The 16,249-nt window shown below is 44.8% G+C and overlaps 1 protein-coding gene across 2 annotated transcripts in view; it reads left to right on the top strand.

The window, feature by feature from the left end:
- The window catches only part of ZFYVE1 (zinc finger FYVE-type containing 1), a 52,822-nt gene that overhangs the window by 22,566 nt on the left and 14,007 nt on the right, over positions 1-16,249 (top strand). Inside the window, exons 3-4 of one of the 2 annotated variants that reach the window (XM_019427046.2) lie at positions 752-1,256; positions 5,119-5,333. In XM_019427046.2, coding sequence (XP_019282591.1) covers positions 752-1,256; positions 5,119-5,333 — 720 coding nt within the window. Of the gene's footprint in view, positions 1-751; positions 1,257-5,118; positions 5,334-14,612; positions 14,794-16,249 lie in introns of those variants that run through there. The other variant, XM_019427047.2, reaches the window with a different exon arrangement.

Raw genomic sequence — 16,249 nt, 5'->3', positions numbered from 1 at the left:
AGGGCCAGAGAGAGGGGGAGACGATCCAAAGCAGGCTCCAGGCTCTGTGTTGACAGCTCAGCCAGGGCTCGAACCCACAGACTGAGATCATGACCTGAGTTGAAGTCAGATGCTTAACCCACTAAGCCACCCAGGCGCCCCTGTGTTGTTATTTTTTTTTAAAGCTCATTTATTTATTTTGAGAGGGAAAGTGCGAGTGGAGGAGGAGCAGAGAGAGAGGGAGAGCTCAGAGCCAGACGCGGGGCTTGATCCCACAAACCGTTAACATCATGTTCTGAGCCAAAACCAGGAGTCAGACACTTAACTGACTGAACCACCCACGCGCCCCAGGAGTTCTTTAAATATTCTGGAATACTCGTCCTTTATTAGAGAAATGATTTGCAAATACTTTTTCCCATTCTTTGGGCTTTCTTTTCACTGTCTTGATGGTATCCTTGCAGAATACAGATTTTAAATGTCATATCTAAGAAACCAGTGCCTAATCCAGGGTCACAAAGATTTGCTCCTATGTCTTCTGAGAGTTTTATAGTTGTAGCTTTTTCACGAGCATTAAATTGTACTGCCTGAGGGTTTGAAAGTTCTTAGCTGTTTTCTGCGGGTTAGGCTGGGTGGGAGGCTGTCGTCCTGGGGCTTTTTTTCCCTTGCCACCTGGACAGTCCATTCAAGGACCTTGACTTTGAGAAGCAATTGTTCTTGCAGATTTCTAACTAGTATGCATTTTATATTCCTTTTTTTTTTTTTTTTCTTGAAGGTAACGAATGAAGAAGACTTTATTAGGAAATTGGACTGCAAACCTGATCAGCATCTGAAGGTGGTTTCTATTTTTGGAAATACTGGTGATGGAAAGTCTCATACTCTCAACCACACTTTCTTTTATGGTCGCGAAGTCTTCAAAACGTCCCCTGCCCAGGAGTCCTGCACCGTGGGAGTGTGGGCAGCCTATGACCCAGTCCACAAAGTAGCAGTGATAGACACAGAAGGGCTCTTGGGGGCTACGGTGAATCTCAGCCAGAGAACACGACTGCTGCTTAAGGTCCTGGCCATCTCAGACCTCGTCATCTATCGAACTCACGCAGACCGGCTGCATAATGACCTCTTCAAGTTCCTTGGGGATGCCTCTGAAGCTTATCTCAAACACTTCACCAAGGAGCTCAAGGCTACCACTGCCCGCTGTGGCCTGGATGTCCCCTTGTCCACCCTGGGCCCTGCTGTTATCATTTTCCATGAGACTGTGCACACTCAGCTGCTGGGCTCTGGTAAGTGGACAGGGTACCGTGTCACAGATCGACCTTTCTGGGTACGTGGAGGCAGCCGCTGGGCTGCAGTAGTAACTTGGTGTTGGTGGATTGCCCAGTAAAATTTCTGCCTGGGGCAAGACATGAAGGAGTGTTTGAAGGAGGATGGAGTGAGCAACCACGTCAAAATCTGCTTATGGTCAGGATGAGGACTGAGGATTACAGAGGTCCTTGGTGATCTGGATAAGACCTGTTTCCCAGGGATGGTGGGCCTGAAAGCCTGATCAGGGTAGGATCAAGAGAGAAGAGGAGGAGAGGCATTAAGGTTGTGCATATATTCCACTCTTTCAAAGAGTTCAGTTACAAAGGGAAGCAGGTAAACGAAATGATAGCTGGAGGCTGACTTGGGATTTCAGGAGATTTTCCCGTTTTTAAATTGAAGCTGTGAGGTATTGCAGAGATTTGTGTACTGGTGGGAATGCTTCACTAGGAAGGGAATAATGCAGGTGGAAGAGAGCAGGACAATTGGAGTGAGGCCCACGTGGGTGGGTTGGCCTTAGGAGCAAGGACAGTCCCTCTGTGAGCACAGGAGGGAAGGTAGAGTGTATGGACATGATTGCAGGTAATTGGTAGATGTGGGGTGTGTGTGGGAGTTGTCTTCCTGTTTCTATCTCCTTAGAGAAGTAGGAAGTAAAATCATGATCGGAGGGAGGATGGGGGAGCAGGTGCAGCAACAGTAATTGGACACAGGTGGGGGCAGTAGTGTGGGCCCCTAACACAGTTGTATCATTTACCTGCTCCTTCAGTCAGCAGAGTTTCTTTAAAAAAAAATGTTTATTTATTTTTGAGACAGAGAGAGAGAGAGCGCGCGAGCGAGGGAGGGCGGGGCAGAGAGAGAGGGAGACACGGAATCTGAAACAGGCTCCAGGCTCTGAGCTGTCGGCACAGAGCCCGATGTGGGGCTCGAACCCACGAACAGTGAGATCATGACCTGAGCCGCAGTCAGTCGCTCAACTGACTGAGCCACCCAGGTGCCCCAAGTCAACAGAGTTTCTTAAGTGCACGATGCCACATGCTGAGTGCTGGTGCGCAGAGCTGAAAAAAAGCGGTTCTTGCCCTTGAGTAGCTCACAGTTCAGTTGGGGAGACCACATGTGGTCTCTTCTGTAGTGGATATAGGTCCTGGAGCTGTGGTAGTACAGAAAAGGGACTTTTTTTTTTTTTTAATGTTTATTTATTTTTGAGACAGAGAGAGACAGAGCATGAACGGGGGAGGGTCAGAGAGAGAGGGAGACACAGAATCTGAAACAGGCTCCAGGCTCTGAGCCGTCAGCACAGAGCCTGACGTGGGGCTTGAACTCAGGAACCGCGAGATCATGACCTGAGCCGAAGTCGAACACTTAACCAACTGAGCCACCCAGGTGCCCCGACTTTTTTTTTTTTTTTTTATATTTACTTTTGAGAGAGCGAGAGAGTGTGAATGGAGCAGGGGAGGGAGAGAGGGAGACACAATCTGAAGCAGGCTCCAGGTTTTGAGCTGTCAGCACAGAGCCCCATGTGGGGGCTCGAACCTATGAGTCGTGAGATCACGACCTGAGCCGAAGTCAGGTGCTTAAGCGACTGAGCCACCCAGGCACCCCCAGAGGAGGGAGGATCTTTATAGATCCTAAGGGGATCTAGGAGAGGGGAGGTGATGTTTGAACTCTGGACAGGTGGCTTGATAGGGCAGTGGGGGAAGGACGCTCTGGAAAGCCCAAACCCCTGGTGGTTTGAAGGAGCAGATTGTGTCTAGGAAACTGCATGTGGTTCTCTAATAGCTTCCTAAGTTCCGTTCTAGCCCGTCAGTGCACCTTCCACACAGCATCCAGGGAGATCTTTTCAAAGGCTTTATCGATAATTTAGATCGTGTCATACTCCTGCTTACAAGCTGTCGGTGGCTTTCACTACAAACTAGTTACGGTGTCCTTACTGTTAAGTCCTGTCTGTGTCTCTGAACTCCTTCTCTGGTTATGTCCTTCATCCCCTTCCGCTGCCCACTGCCTGCCCCCGCGCACGTGACGTATATGCACACTCCCTTTAGCAGACACGCCAGCCTTTTCTGTGTTACCACCTTTGCATATGCTGCTCTGTCTGCCTGGAACACTGTTCCCTCAGCAGGCCATACTTCAGATCCAACTCATCTCTCACTGGCTTGGAGCCCTGGCTCATGTCCCCTGTAAAGTGGTCCTTCTTCCTGCACCCTCGTGGTTACGCTCTGTTCATTTGCATCGGGGCACCTATCACTATCTGAAATCATCCTGTGTGCTTCCTTGCTTGTTTTTGTTTCTTTCCCATTAGAGTGGAAACTCTATGAAGTCAGGAACCTTGCCTGTCTTGTAATCTCTATCTAAAGAGCCTGGATGAGTGCTTGACACATGGTTGCCTCTCATTAGATGTTTGTTGGATACGTAAATGAAGCGGCTCGTTGTATCTGAAGCACAGATTGTACAGGAGGAAATGGTGGAGCTGCTCGGGGGCCGGATCACAGATGCCTTGACTCAGTTCTCAAGTATGACAGGAGCCCCTGAAGGATTTTAAGCAGGGAGTTACATGATCAGATCTATATTTTCAAAAGATCCCACGGCTGCCCGTTGCAGGATGAACTAGAGAGGCATGCCTGGAGGCAGGGAGACCAGCCAGGACGTTACCACGGTACTGGATGAGAAGTGATGGGGGCCGAGCCAGGGCAGTGGCATGCATAAGAGGGAAGTGGAGAGACTGGGGCCGAATGAAGGATGTGGGTCTAGCAGGAAGATGAGAAATCTAAATGTTCCAGCAGAGGCTCCTTAGCAAGTGACTCTGAGGTAAGAAGACTGGAAATGCTGACTTTCAGATGCCTCCTGTGATTTGCATTTTTATGCCACTTTGGATTTTTACAAATTTGGTAAGGGGAAGGTTTAATTTTTAGCTCAGGATTTTGAAATAATGAGCCCTTCATGGATAAAAAAAATCTTGTTTCTTTGTACCATCTACCGCTAGGTGGTTTTATTTTTTTTTACTTTTATTTTCTTAAATTTTATTTATTTGAGAGAGAGAGTAAGAACAAGTGCAGGGCAAGGGCAGAGAGAGAGAGAGAGAGGGAATATCCCAAGCAGGCTTCGTGCTGTCACCATGGAGGTCGATGCAGGGCTCAATCCCATGACCCTGGGATCCTGACCTGAGCTAAAATCAAGAGTTGGATGCTCAACTGCCTGAGCCACCCAAGTGCCCCTAGCTATTTATCTTAAATGTTCATTGGTAGATAACTGGTTAAATATGCCTATAGAATGGAATGTAGCTATTAAAAAGAATAAAGAACTTCTCAGAGTATGTCATGAAAAAGACAGATACTTACAGTATGTTATTAAGTGATACAAGCAAGTTGCATATATGTGTTGGTAAGTGTGTAGGAAAAAAAAAAGGCCTGAAAGGGTAAACACTGAACTATAACCACCTCTGGGAAGTAGGAGAGAGCGGAGGAAATCTATTTCTTTCCTCCATGCTTTGACATGTTTGGATTTTTTTACAGTGAGCAGATTAAAAAGAAAAAAAAGACTTTCCTTTGAAGTATAATGTACATACAGAAAAGTGCACATCATGTCAAAAGTGTATAACACGATGAGTTTCACAGTCTGGATGTACCTGTGAAATCAGTACCAGACCATGACATGCCAGCACCCACTTCATGGGGAAGCCCTGCTCATGCTCCCTTCTAGGCAAGGCTAACCTGAAGTCTAACAGCGTAAATGAGTTCTGCCTGTAGGTGTACATTATATAGAGTCAGACTATATACTACTTTTATAGTGAAAGACAGATTTTCTTTTTAAAAGAAGGGTCATTGTTTATGTACCTGTTTCCTTGTCCAGATCACCCCTCTGAGGTGCCAGAAAAGCTCATCCAGGACCGGTTCCGGAAGCTGGGCCGCTTCCCTGAAGCCTTCAGTTCCATTCACTACAAGGGAACGAGGACTTACAACCCTCCCACGGACTTCTCTGGGCTCCGGCGTGCTCTGGAGCAGCAGCTAGAGAACAACACTACCCGTTCTCCCCGGCACCCGGGGGTCATCTTCAAAGCCCTGAAGGTCAGTTGGCTCCTGCCCCAAGTGCCTCTCACTGGGGTACCAGTGGGTGGCGAGAACACTCTGCTCCCATGTTGTTGCTGGGGATTGGAAACCGGGGCTGGAAGGACAGGTTGTAAGGAAAGGAAGTGCGTGAGTGGAGTTCACAAGTGTTGAGTGAGCTCATCTTGCCGGGAGCATGAGTACAGAGGAATCTTGGGTGATAATTAAAAAGTGATGGGTCCCCATGTCAGAAACACCCGGTATTCAGAGGATAGAAAAAGCGTTCATTTCTGCGTGGTGTGGCCCAGCCCTGGTGAGTTGACCTTGTACTGAGGCTCAACTATCTGAACAGGGTTCACCTTTTTTTTTTTTTAAGCCTGTATTAAATTTATTTAAGAAGGCAACTTTTGTTATCAGTATAAATGGAAAACCACTGTCACAGGTAGAAGTTTCCCAAGATAAAAAATGAACACAGACACACTATAACAGTAATTGCTGTTTATTGTATATTAGCATTCAGAGGAATGTGTATAAATTAGTTCATTTAATCCTTACGCCAAGGGCGCCTGGCTGGCTCAGTTGGTAGAGTGTGTGACACTTGATCTCGGGGTTGTGGGTTTGAGCCCCATGTTGGGTGTAGAGATTACTTAAAAATAAAATCTTGGAGCACCTGGGTGGCTCATTTGGTTGAGTGATTCTTGGTTTAGGCTAAGGTCAGGATCTCACAGTTTTGGGGGTTTGAGCCTCGCATGGGGCTCTGTGCTGGCAGCTTGGAACTTGCTTAGGATTATCTCTCTCCTTCTCTCTCTGCCCCTCCTCCACTCATGCTGTTTCTGTCTTTCTTAAATGAAAAGTTAAAAAAAAAAAATCTTTATAAAGAAAAAATCCTGAGCGGCCTGGGTGGCTCAGTCGGTTAAACGTCTGACTCTGGCTCAGGTCATGGTCTCACTGTTCGTGGGTTCAAGCCCCATGTCAGGCTCTGTCCTGACAGCTCAGAGCCTGCAGCCTGCTTCAGATTCTGTGTCTCCCTCTCCCTCTGCCCCTCCCCCGCTCTTGCTCTGTCTCTCTGTCTCTCTCTCTCTCTCAAAAATAAAAAAATTAAAAAAAAAAAAGAAAAAATCCTTACATCACCACCCTGTATGAAGTACAGTTACCGTCCTCATTTTACAGATGAGGAAACTGAGGCACAGAGGTGAAGTAATCGGTTACACAGTTCGTAAGTAGCAGCAGGTATACACCCTGGCTGGTTTACTCCAGAACCCTATATAACCAATAAGATTCTCCTGCTTCTCAACAAATATAACAACATATTATTTCCTCTCTAGAGACTGTTGTTCATGGAAGGAGACTGGGACTTGTCTTTTCTTTATTTAAAAGGGGTATTAAAAGGGGTATTAGGTTCAAGAGATGATAAAGATAATGTTGTTACCTAAGTGAGACTTTCTCTTTAACAGATTTCTGAAATTTTGAAATTTTGAAAATGAGTTTATTTATATGTTTTTAAAGTTTATTCATTTTACTTATATATATATATATATATATATATAGAGAGAGAGAGAGAGAGAGAGAGAGAGAGAAAGAGAGTGCACAAGCAGGGGGAGGGGGAGAGAGGGAGAATCCCAATGTGGGGCTTGATCTAGTGAACTGTGAGATCCTGACCTGTGCTGAAATCAAGAGTTGGACACTTAACCAACTGAGCCACCCAGGCACCCCAAAATTTCTCTATTATAAAAAATACCACAACTGTATATCATAAAAGCTCTTTCTATATTTGGAATTATTCTACGTTATATTCTCTTGAAGTAGATTGCATCAAAAGCGTGTGTGTATGTATATATCTATGCATCTATCATCGCATTTGTGCTGTTTCGCATAGTTGGACATGGAATCCTATTTAAGTATTTTTACTTATTTGGTGTCTTTTTTTCTGTTTTTCTGTTTTTAGTATTGCAGGGATTTTGTTTCAACACAACCTCTTATTTATTTTACCATTCTTGATAATTCATCAAGTGGATCCCTGTGAATGCTGCTTCCTTTTTGCAGTGTGCTCTTTGCTCTGTGCTAACCGCTGTGTTACCAGGCCTGCAGGCTTAGGACAGAGGAGCAGGAAGGGAGCAGGGCGTTTGGGGCAGTGCTGCGGGTGTGGGATCTGGAGAGAGGCTGGGGATTGTTGACAAGATTGGAGCTAGGGTCGTGAGGACACCCCGAGGACTAGGGGATAGAGACTGGGGCCGGGAGGGATAGGAAGGAAGGGATAGGAGAAAGGGGTTTGGCATAAGATGAGGTAGGCTCTGTGCACACTGGAACAAACATCAGACATATGCGGATTTGCCCAACCCATTGAGGCTTTTAATTTTGTTTTTGTTTAAGTTTATTTATTTATTTTGAGATAGAGTGCAAGTGGGGAGGGGCAGAGAGAGAGGGAGGCAGAGAATCCCAAGCGGGCTCTGCACTGTCAGCGCAGAGTCGATGTGGGGCTTGAACCCACAAACCGTGAGATCGTGACCTGAGCTGAAGTCTGACGCTTAACCGACTGAGCCACCCAAGAGCCCCCTCCACTGAGTTTTTAAAAGGTTCGTATTGGGGTACAATATAGACAGTTAGTGAATATGGGTAAATTGTATATGAGCGTTTCTTGTACTATTCTTTAAACTTTTCTACAAGTTTGAAATTGTATCAAAATGAAGAGTTATCCTTTAGGGGCGCCTGCGTGGCTCAGTTGGTTGGGTGTCTGACTTCGGCTCAGGTCATGATCTCGCAGTCTGTGAGTTCGAGCCCATGTCGGGCTCTGTGCTGATAAGCTTGGAGCTTGGAGCCTGATTCGGATTCTGGGTCTCCCTCTCTCTCTGACCCTTCCCAGCTCGTGCTATGTCTCTCTCTCTCTCAAAACAAACAAAACAACAACAACAACAAAAAACATTAAAACATTTTTTTGAAAAGTTACCCTTTAAACAAGCTTTGTGGTTTTTGCATCATGGTTGCTTTAGGCTGGATGTTTGTATCCTCCCAGAATTCACGTGTTGAAACCCTAATGCCTGATGTGATGGTATTGGAGGGCCTTTGGGAGGTGATTGGGTCTTGAAGATCGAGCTCTCATGAATAAGATTAATTTCTTAGAATGAAGCCCCAAAGAGCTCCCTCGCCCCTTCCACCAAGCGAGGACGCGGTACAAAGGCACCATCTGTAAACCACGAAGCAGGTCCTCACCAGAACCTGACCTTGCTGGTATTCTATCTTGAGCTTCCAGCCTCCAGATCTGTGAGAAATACATTTCCATTGTTTAGAAGCTATCCGGTCTGTGGTATTTTGGGTTCTGGAGTCAGACAGACTTGTAGGAATATTCCAGTTCTGCCACTTACCATCCATTTACTTGGTCTTGGGAACTTTAGTTTATTTGTTTGTTGGTTCATTCATTCATTCAAAAAATAAAAGAGTGCATCTATGTGCCAGGTAAAGTTTGAGGTGCTGGAAATACGGTGGAGAACAAGATAGACAATAACCTTTGTCCTTAGAGGACTTCTTCAAACCTTTCTCCTCATCTTTAAAATAGGGATAACAAAAGAATGTTCCCAGGTGCCTGGGTGGCTCAGTCGGTTGAACGTCTGACTCTTGATTTTGGCACAGGTCATGATCTCATGGTTCATGGGATGGAGCCCTGCTTGGGCTTCTCTCTTTCTCTCCCTCTGCCCCTACCCCACTCATGCTCACGTACTTTCTCTCAAATAAAATTAAAACTCAAGAGAAAGGGCGGGGTTGCCTGAGTGGCTCAGTCAGTTAAGTGTCCGATTCTTGATTTTGGCTCAGGTCATGATCTCACGGTTCGTGGGTTTGAGCCCCATGTCAGGCTCTGTGTTGACAGTATGGAGCCTGCTTGGGATTCTCTCTCTCTCTCTCTCTCTCTCTCTCTCTCTCTCTCTTTTTCTGCCTCTCCCCTGCTCTTGCTCTCTCTCTCAAAATAAATAAATAAAACTTGAAGAAACAAAGCACTTGGTATATAGTAAACGTTCAGTAAGTGTTCAGTGGTGTGGATGATTCAAAGGAAAAAACTATGAAAAATGATTGTATTTGAATCATTCATGAAATACATACTTCTAGTTAGAGTTGAGGTACTTAAATGTACTGGCTTATGTCCTTGAAGTGGCTCAAAGGTAGTCACAGTGGAAGATTCCACCGTCAAAAGAGGCAGAATCCATACCCTGTTATACAAAGAACTGTAAATCTGATCAGTATACATAAAAATTTTTTTTAAAATTTTTAATGTTTATTTTTGAGAGAGAGAGAGCAAGCAGGGGAGGGCAGTGAGAGAGGGAGACACAGAACCCAAAGCAGGCTCCAGGCTCCAAGCTGTCTGCACAGAGCCTGACATGGGGCTCGAACTCATGAACCATGAGATCATGACCTGAGCCGAAGTCAGATGCTTAACTGACTGAGCCACCCAGGCTCCCTGATTAGTGTACATTTTAATGACAAGGCCAATGGCTGGGTTCTAGAATTCCTTAGGTTTTCTCTAAGCTAACCCAGCTTAATGTCTAAATTAGACTGTCAAGCACACTGAGTGCTGTAAGCAGTAATTAGCGCTCAGGGATTTTTTACCCTCAGGAGATTTGGATGTCCTCCTCCAGGCCAGTTTGTTAGGCAATTTTGAAGAAAATAGTTACACTCTATGCGTAGGAGTTGGTATGGTTCATGAAGTTTTCTGTAAATACACTGAGCCTGGTCAGCCGGAGTTGCGATGATTCTTGGTAACCAGGATCTGTGGAGTTTCACTTGGACCCTGTATTCTTTAGTCTCTGGAGTGGAGACTCAGGACATGCGGCTTCTCTCCACGGGCAGAAGTTATCTATTGAAGCATGCGTCTTTGACTCTCCCCAGGGAATTGTGGGGTTCTTGCAGCTTGCTGAAATCCTGGAAAAATTTGTTTTTGTCTTTTTTGGTTGTTGCTTTTTAAATTTCTTCTTTAGGTCAGAAGTTGTTACTTCTCTGATTATCATTCTGATGGAAAGCTACTGGTGAGGTTTGCATTAGGCAAATTGACCCAGTAGAGTTTTATTGCTGTTGAAATACACTAACTGAAATCTTCATAGTTCATAGCAGTATATAATAGAATGGCTGTCCTTCTCCATTTATTTTTTATTTTTTTAAGTTTATTTGTTTATTTTGAGGGGGGGAGGGGAAGAGAGAGAGGGAGAGTGAGAGAGTCCCAATGTGGGGCTCGAACTCATGAACCACAAGATCATAACCTGAGCTGAAACCAAGAGTTCGATGCCTAACCCACTGAGCCACCCAGGCACCTCTCCATTTATTTTTTATTTGGCTTTATTTTGTTGTATTCATTTTTACAAGGAGTCTTGAATTCTTTTTGGAACAGATGAGTGGGGATGGGCATAAACAGATAAATTATCAATGCCAAAATAATTTGTTTGGCTTCCTGCTTCTCCCAGTTTTTTCCTTCTCTCTCTGGTATTCTTAGCCTTGTCCTATTCCTCGCTAACTCAGTAGAAACACTTCACGAAGTGGTATGTTCTAATATGACAAATGTAATTTTTTGTCCTATGTAAATTTCTCTTTATTTAAAAAAAATTTTTTTAATGCTTATTTTTGAGAGAGAGAGACAGAGTGCAAGCTGGGGAGGGGCAGAGAGAGAGGGAGACACAAAATTTGAAGCAGGCTCCAGGCTCTGAGCTGTCAGCACAGAGCCTGACATGGGGCTCAAACTCACGAACCGTGAGATCGTGACCTGAGCCGAAGTCAGACGCTTAACTGACTGACCCCGGCGCCCCAATTTCTCTTTATTTTAGATAAGATGTACAGGAATATTGTCAGGAGAAAGTGTATAAACTTTTAAGAGCATGCAGACACAAATCACAAATGAGGGGATCAAAACTGGCATGCACAAATAAAGAAATCTCAGCTCTCTAGGGATCAAAGAAACTCAAATGAAAACCCCAGTGGTATGAGGGCAAACACTGAAAAGTCTGGCAAGAAAATGTCCAAAAGGATGTGAAGCAGTGCAGACTCTTACTGACTTCCCATGGTGGTGGCGGGGGCGGGGGGCACCTGGACACCTGGGCGGCTCAGTCTGTTGAGCATTGGGACTCTTGATTTCCCCTCAGGTCATGATCCCAGGGTTATGGGATCCAGCTTTGTGTTGGGCTTTGTGCTGAGCGGGGAGCCTGTTTAAGATTCCCTCTCTCTTTGTCTGCCCCCTCTCCCATACACTCTCTCTCTAAACAAACAAACAAAACAAACAAAAACAAAACCTGCCAGTTGAAGTTAAAATTAGTACAACCATGGCTTCTGACTGGCTCAGTTGGTAGAATGTGCGACTCTTGATCTTGGGGTCATGAGTTTGAGCCCCATTGAGCATAGAGGTTACTAAAAAAAAATTAATTAAAAATAAACAAAATTAGTACAACTGTCTTGAAATGCAATTTAGAAATATCTAGTGTAGGTGAAGATATGAGTAATACATATTCTAGGTGAATCATCTCTAGGAATTTATCTTAAACTCTTCCCCAGGAACATAGGAGACCTTTAGAGGGGATGTGAATAGCGCATTCTTTTGTAATGGCAAAATAATATAAGCTAAGTATGAAAAAGTAGATAAATGGTGGTATGTGAGTCTTTGCTACTTATTTGTTTGTTTTAATTTTAGAGAGAGAGGGAAACAGAATCTCAAGCAGGCTGCATGCTCAGTGTGCTTGGGGTTCGATCCCATGACCCTGGAATTATGACCTGAGTCAATATCAAGAGTTGGACACTCAAGTGACTGAGCCACCCTGGTGCCCCTCTTTGCTATTTATTTATTTGTTTATTTTAAAAGTTTATTTTGAGAGAGAGAGAGCTTGCAGTCGTGGGGGAGGGGGACAGGCAGAGAGAGAGGGAGAGAGAGAGAAACCCAAGCAGGCTCCATGCTGTCAGTGCAGAGCCTGACGTGGGCTCCATCCCATGACCCTGGGATCATGATCTGAGCTGAAATAAGAGTCGGACACTCAGTCAACTGAGCCACCCAGGTGCTCGTCTTTGCTATGTATGTATGTATGTATGTATGTATGAATGAAAGAGAGCGTAAGTGAACGAGGGGCAGAGAGTGAGAGAGAGAATCCCATGAGGGGTAGTCCCACAGGGGCAGAGAGAAAGAGAGAGAGAAGCATGCCTCACTTGAAGCAGGGCTCTGTGTTTTACCTGGAGTGGAGCTCGAACTCAGGAACTGTGAGATCATGACCCGAGCTGGAGTCAGCTGCTTAATGACTGAGCCACCCAGGTGCCCGCTACTTATTTAAACAGAGAATTGGGGTCAGAGTGTATGTATGTGCAGTTACATACTTTGCTTTGTTCACGGAACATTGAAGCCTAGTGTTTTCCCCCATGCCATTAAATGTTTTATGAAAACACGTCTTGAAAAAAAAAGCTGTCTGCTTTTCGTTTATACGGAGGACGGATCATTTTTTACATTTAGTTAATTTTGCTCTTATTTTAGTAGTGGTTTTCGTCTTTCCTTCTTCTTCTATTTTCTGTATATTTAAAGGAATTGTTTACATTGTGCCTGTTTCCTTAGGGTAAATGACAACCCCTCTGCTATTACTGACCGATGTCACCGGTTGTTCACTGTGGGCCACGTAGTGTATGCTCTGCACTGCGTGTAATAGATTCACTTAATCCTCATACCTGCTGTATGAGGTAGAGACCTGGAGGCATAAAGCTAATTAATTTGCTTGAGATGACTCAGTCAGTGCTGGAGAATCTGAACCAGCTAGTCTGGCTACCAAGTCGGAGCCTTTAACCCAGTGGAATCTGGTCCTTCTCAGTAGTTACTCCACTCCTAAGAAGGTCAGAGAGTGTAGTCATCTTGAAAGGTTCCTGATGCACGTGCCAGTTGCCTTTAGAAAGGATAGTCCCATAAATTGTATTTTCATGTTCAAAAAGTCATTTATTAATTAAAAAAGCAGTGTGTGTTCATGATATACAATTCAAATAGTACAGAAATGTGTAAGGTACGAGTTAAGGTCCCTCTCCACCCCCGTCATAACCATTACTAATACTTGTATATGCTTCTAGAGATTTTCAGTGCTACACAAGTATATCATGTATTTATTTTTCTCCCTTAAAGGGATCGTATGATTCCTGTTATCCTCCAGCTTGCGTTTTTTCACGGAATCTTGAATTATCTTTCTAAAATAGTACATAAAACATACCTCGTTCTTTTTTTTTTATACTGAACATTCTGCGTGTACTTTTTAATTTTTTTTAAATTTTTTTAAAATATGAAATTTATTGTCACATTGGTTTCCATACAACACCCAGTGCTCATCCCAAAAGGTGCCCTCCTCAATACCCATCAGCCACCCTCCCCTCCCTCCCACCGCCCATCAACCCTCAGTTTGTTCTCAGTTTTTAAGAGGTTGTTTTTTTAATGTTTGTTTATTTCCAAGAGACAGAGTGAGCATGAGTGGGGGAGGGGCAGAGAGAGGGAGAAGGAATCCTAAGCAGGCTCGGCGCTCAGCTTGGAGCTCGACAAGGGGCTGGATCCCATGACCGCGAGATCACGACCTGAGCTGAAATCAATCAAGAGTCGGCCACCGAGGCACGCCTGAAACATACCTCTTTCTTAATGCAATTAGTATACTTTAAAAAAGTTACTAGCTGTATCTTACTTATGAGCTTCCACCTGGTTGATGTAGCGCTGTTGGATTCCCAGGGAGCCTAAGTGCCCCTTTCCATGTTCATTATGGAACAGGAAATGTGCTGAATGAGAAGGACAGAAGAGTTTGCAGAATTTGTGTGAGAAAGAGGTCTACAGTGGTCCTCTGCTCTCGTGGCCCGCCCGCTGTTTCTTGATTCATCATGCTGACCTGATCATTCTTCCTGCCAGTCGGCCACTGTGTGGTCCAGGCTCCAGTCCCTCTTTTCTAGCAGGGTTATTTTCCCCTTCCTGACCAGGTTCCATGGTAGTAACAACTCACACTCCTACCAGCAGAGCGTGCCCTCACTGAGCAGGTAAATCTGTTTAAAGAGCTGTTCAGGTTTCTGTTGAATAAGGGAGTGAAATACTGAATTAACTTACCTGTATTTACAGTTCTCAATATGTGAGAGAACCATCTTAAACCTTCTTTAGCCTCTGATCTTTAATTGTAGAAACTCTGACTTTCCAATTCTATCACATCAGGAGGTATCTATTTATAAAGTTATTACATTTGGGAGTTGGGTGGCATCAGTGATTTACGTAAGAGTCTCCATTTTGAATCAGAAAATTCACCGCTAGCCCTTGATGACTGGGACTAACCTTACAGGTTCAGTAGAAAGGGTCATACTGTTGCCAAGGCAACTAAAGTTCAAGATCATCTGGTCTCCAGGCAACCTTTTCTAGAGTTGTCTCAAATGCTCCCCCTAGCTTTCTCAGGAGAGGTCCTTCCCTGCCTTTCTCTAACAGCTTGGGGACCTCAGGAGGAGGAGAGCCCAAGAAAAACTGGAATGATGTGAGGTTTGGAATTTTTGAAAGACGAAGCATATGAATTAGGTGGCAGGGTCCACACTGGAAAGAAAGGAGGATCGTTTCTCTTTACCCTTGTATCTAAAACACACTAACATTGGATTTGTTTTGAACAGCTCTGCTGTTGTATTCCCATACTGTTGGTGGATGTCAGTCCTCCTGAAGTTTGTTAAGCTCCGATTCATTACTAGCTACCAGCTCTTCAGCGACTTGAGGGAAGTGAGGGGGTGATGAGCGTCTGAAGTGATGAGGCTGGTTAACCTAGGAGTTCTTCTCTTTCTGATGTCACAAGAGGTTATGGCTGCCCTGGCCAGCATAAGCCAGCAGTGACTTGGTCTAGGGCGGGCGGCGGTGGAGGTTCTCTGGGCATGCGTACCACGGAATCAGGCTGCAGACTGTTTCACGCCTTGAGATGCTTGCTGCCATTTTTCTGAAGAACTTTCAGGGAAGTGAGCCAGGCCACTTGGGTTTGGAACAGAAAGAACCTTGTGCTGCCACTGTTCCTGGGCTGCAATTTTATATTTTCAGGGGAGTGGCATCCCCCCTGAATTCGGCCCAGCTGGTGAACTCGGGCTACATTTGATATTTTTCCTGAGGGAAACTAGTACTTAGGTTATCCTTTCAGTTACTTGTTTAAAAGAAAAAACTCTGGGGTAAAGATACTTTTTTTTTTTTTAACATAATTTATTGGCAAATTGGTTTCCATACAACACCCAGTGCTCATCCCAACAAGCACCCTCCTCAATGCCCATCACCCACTTTCCCCTCTCTCCCACCCCCCATCAACCCTCAGTTTGTTTTCAGTACTTAAGAGTCACTTATTGTTTGCCTCCCTCCCTCTCTGTAACTTTTTTTTGCCCCTTTCCCCTCCCTCATGGTCTTCTGTTAAATTTCCCAAGGTCCACATATGAGTGAAAACATATGGTACCTGTCTTTCTCTGCCTGACTTAAGATATTCTTTTTTGGTTTTCCCTATACCTCTTTAGTAGCTTCTATGTTCCTTAGTTTTTTTTTTTTTTTCTTTTTTCCTTCCTATGTTACCCCATCAGATACACACACGTCTTTTTGCAACTAAATGTTCACCCACTGAGTTCAAGCCCCACATTGGCCATAGGGCCTACTAAAGAAAAAAAAAATAGGGGTACCTGGGTCGCATAGTTGGTTAAGTGTTCAACTCTTGATTTTGGCTCAGGTCATGATCTCACGGTTTGTGAGATCGAGCCCCTCGTCCGGCTCGGCGCTGACAGTGGAGCCTCCTTGGGATTCTCCCTCTTACTCCTCCCACACGTGTGTTCATTCTCTCTCTGTCTCTCTCAAAATAAACTGAAAAAAAAAAAAAAAAATTAAAAAATAGGGATACCTGGGTGGCTCAGTCAGTCGAATGTCTGACTTAGGCCCAGGTCATGATCTCGCAGTTCATGGGTTCGGGCCCTGTGTTGGGCTCTCT

This window comes from Panthera pardus, unplaced genomic scaffold (assembly GCF_024362965.1).
Source record: "Panthera pardus isolate Hobbes unplaced genomic scaffold, ASM2436296v1 HiC_scaffold_24, whole genome shotgun sequence".
Taxonomy (NCBI): Eukaryota; Metazoa; Chordata; class Mammalia; order Carnivora; family Felidae; genus Panthera; species Panthera pardus.
Note: the sequence above shows the minus strand (reverse complement) of the source record. Positions and strands in the feature narration are given on the sequence as shown.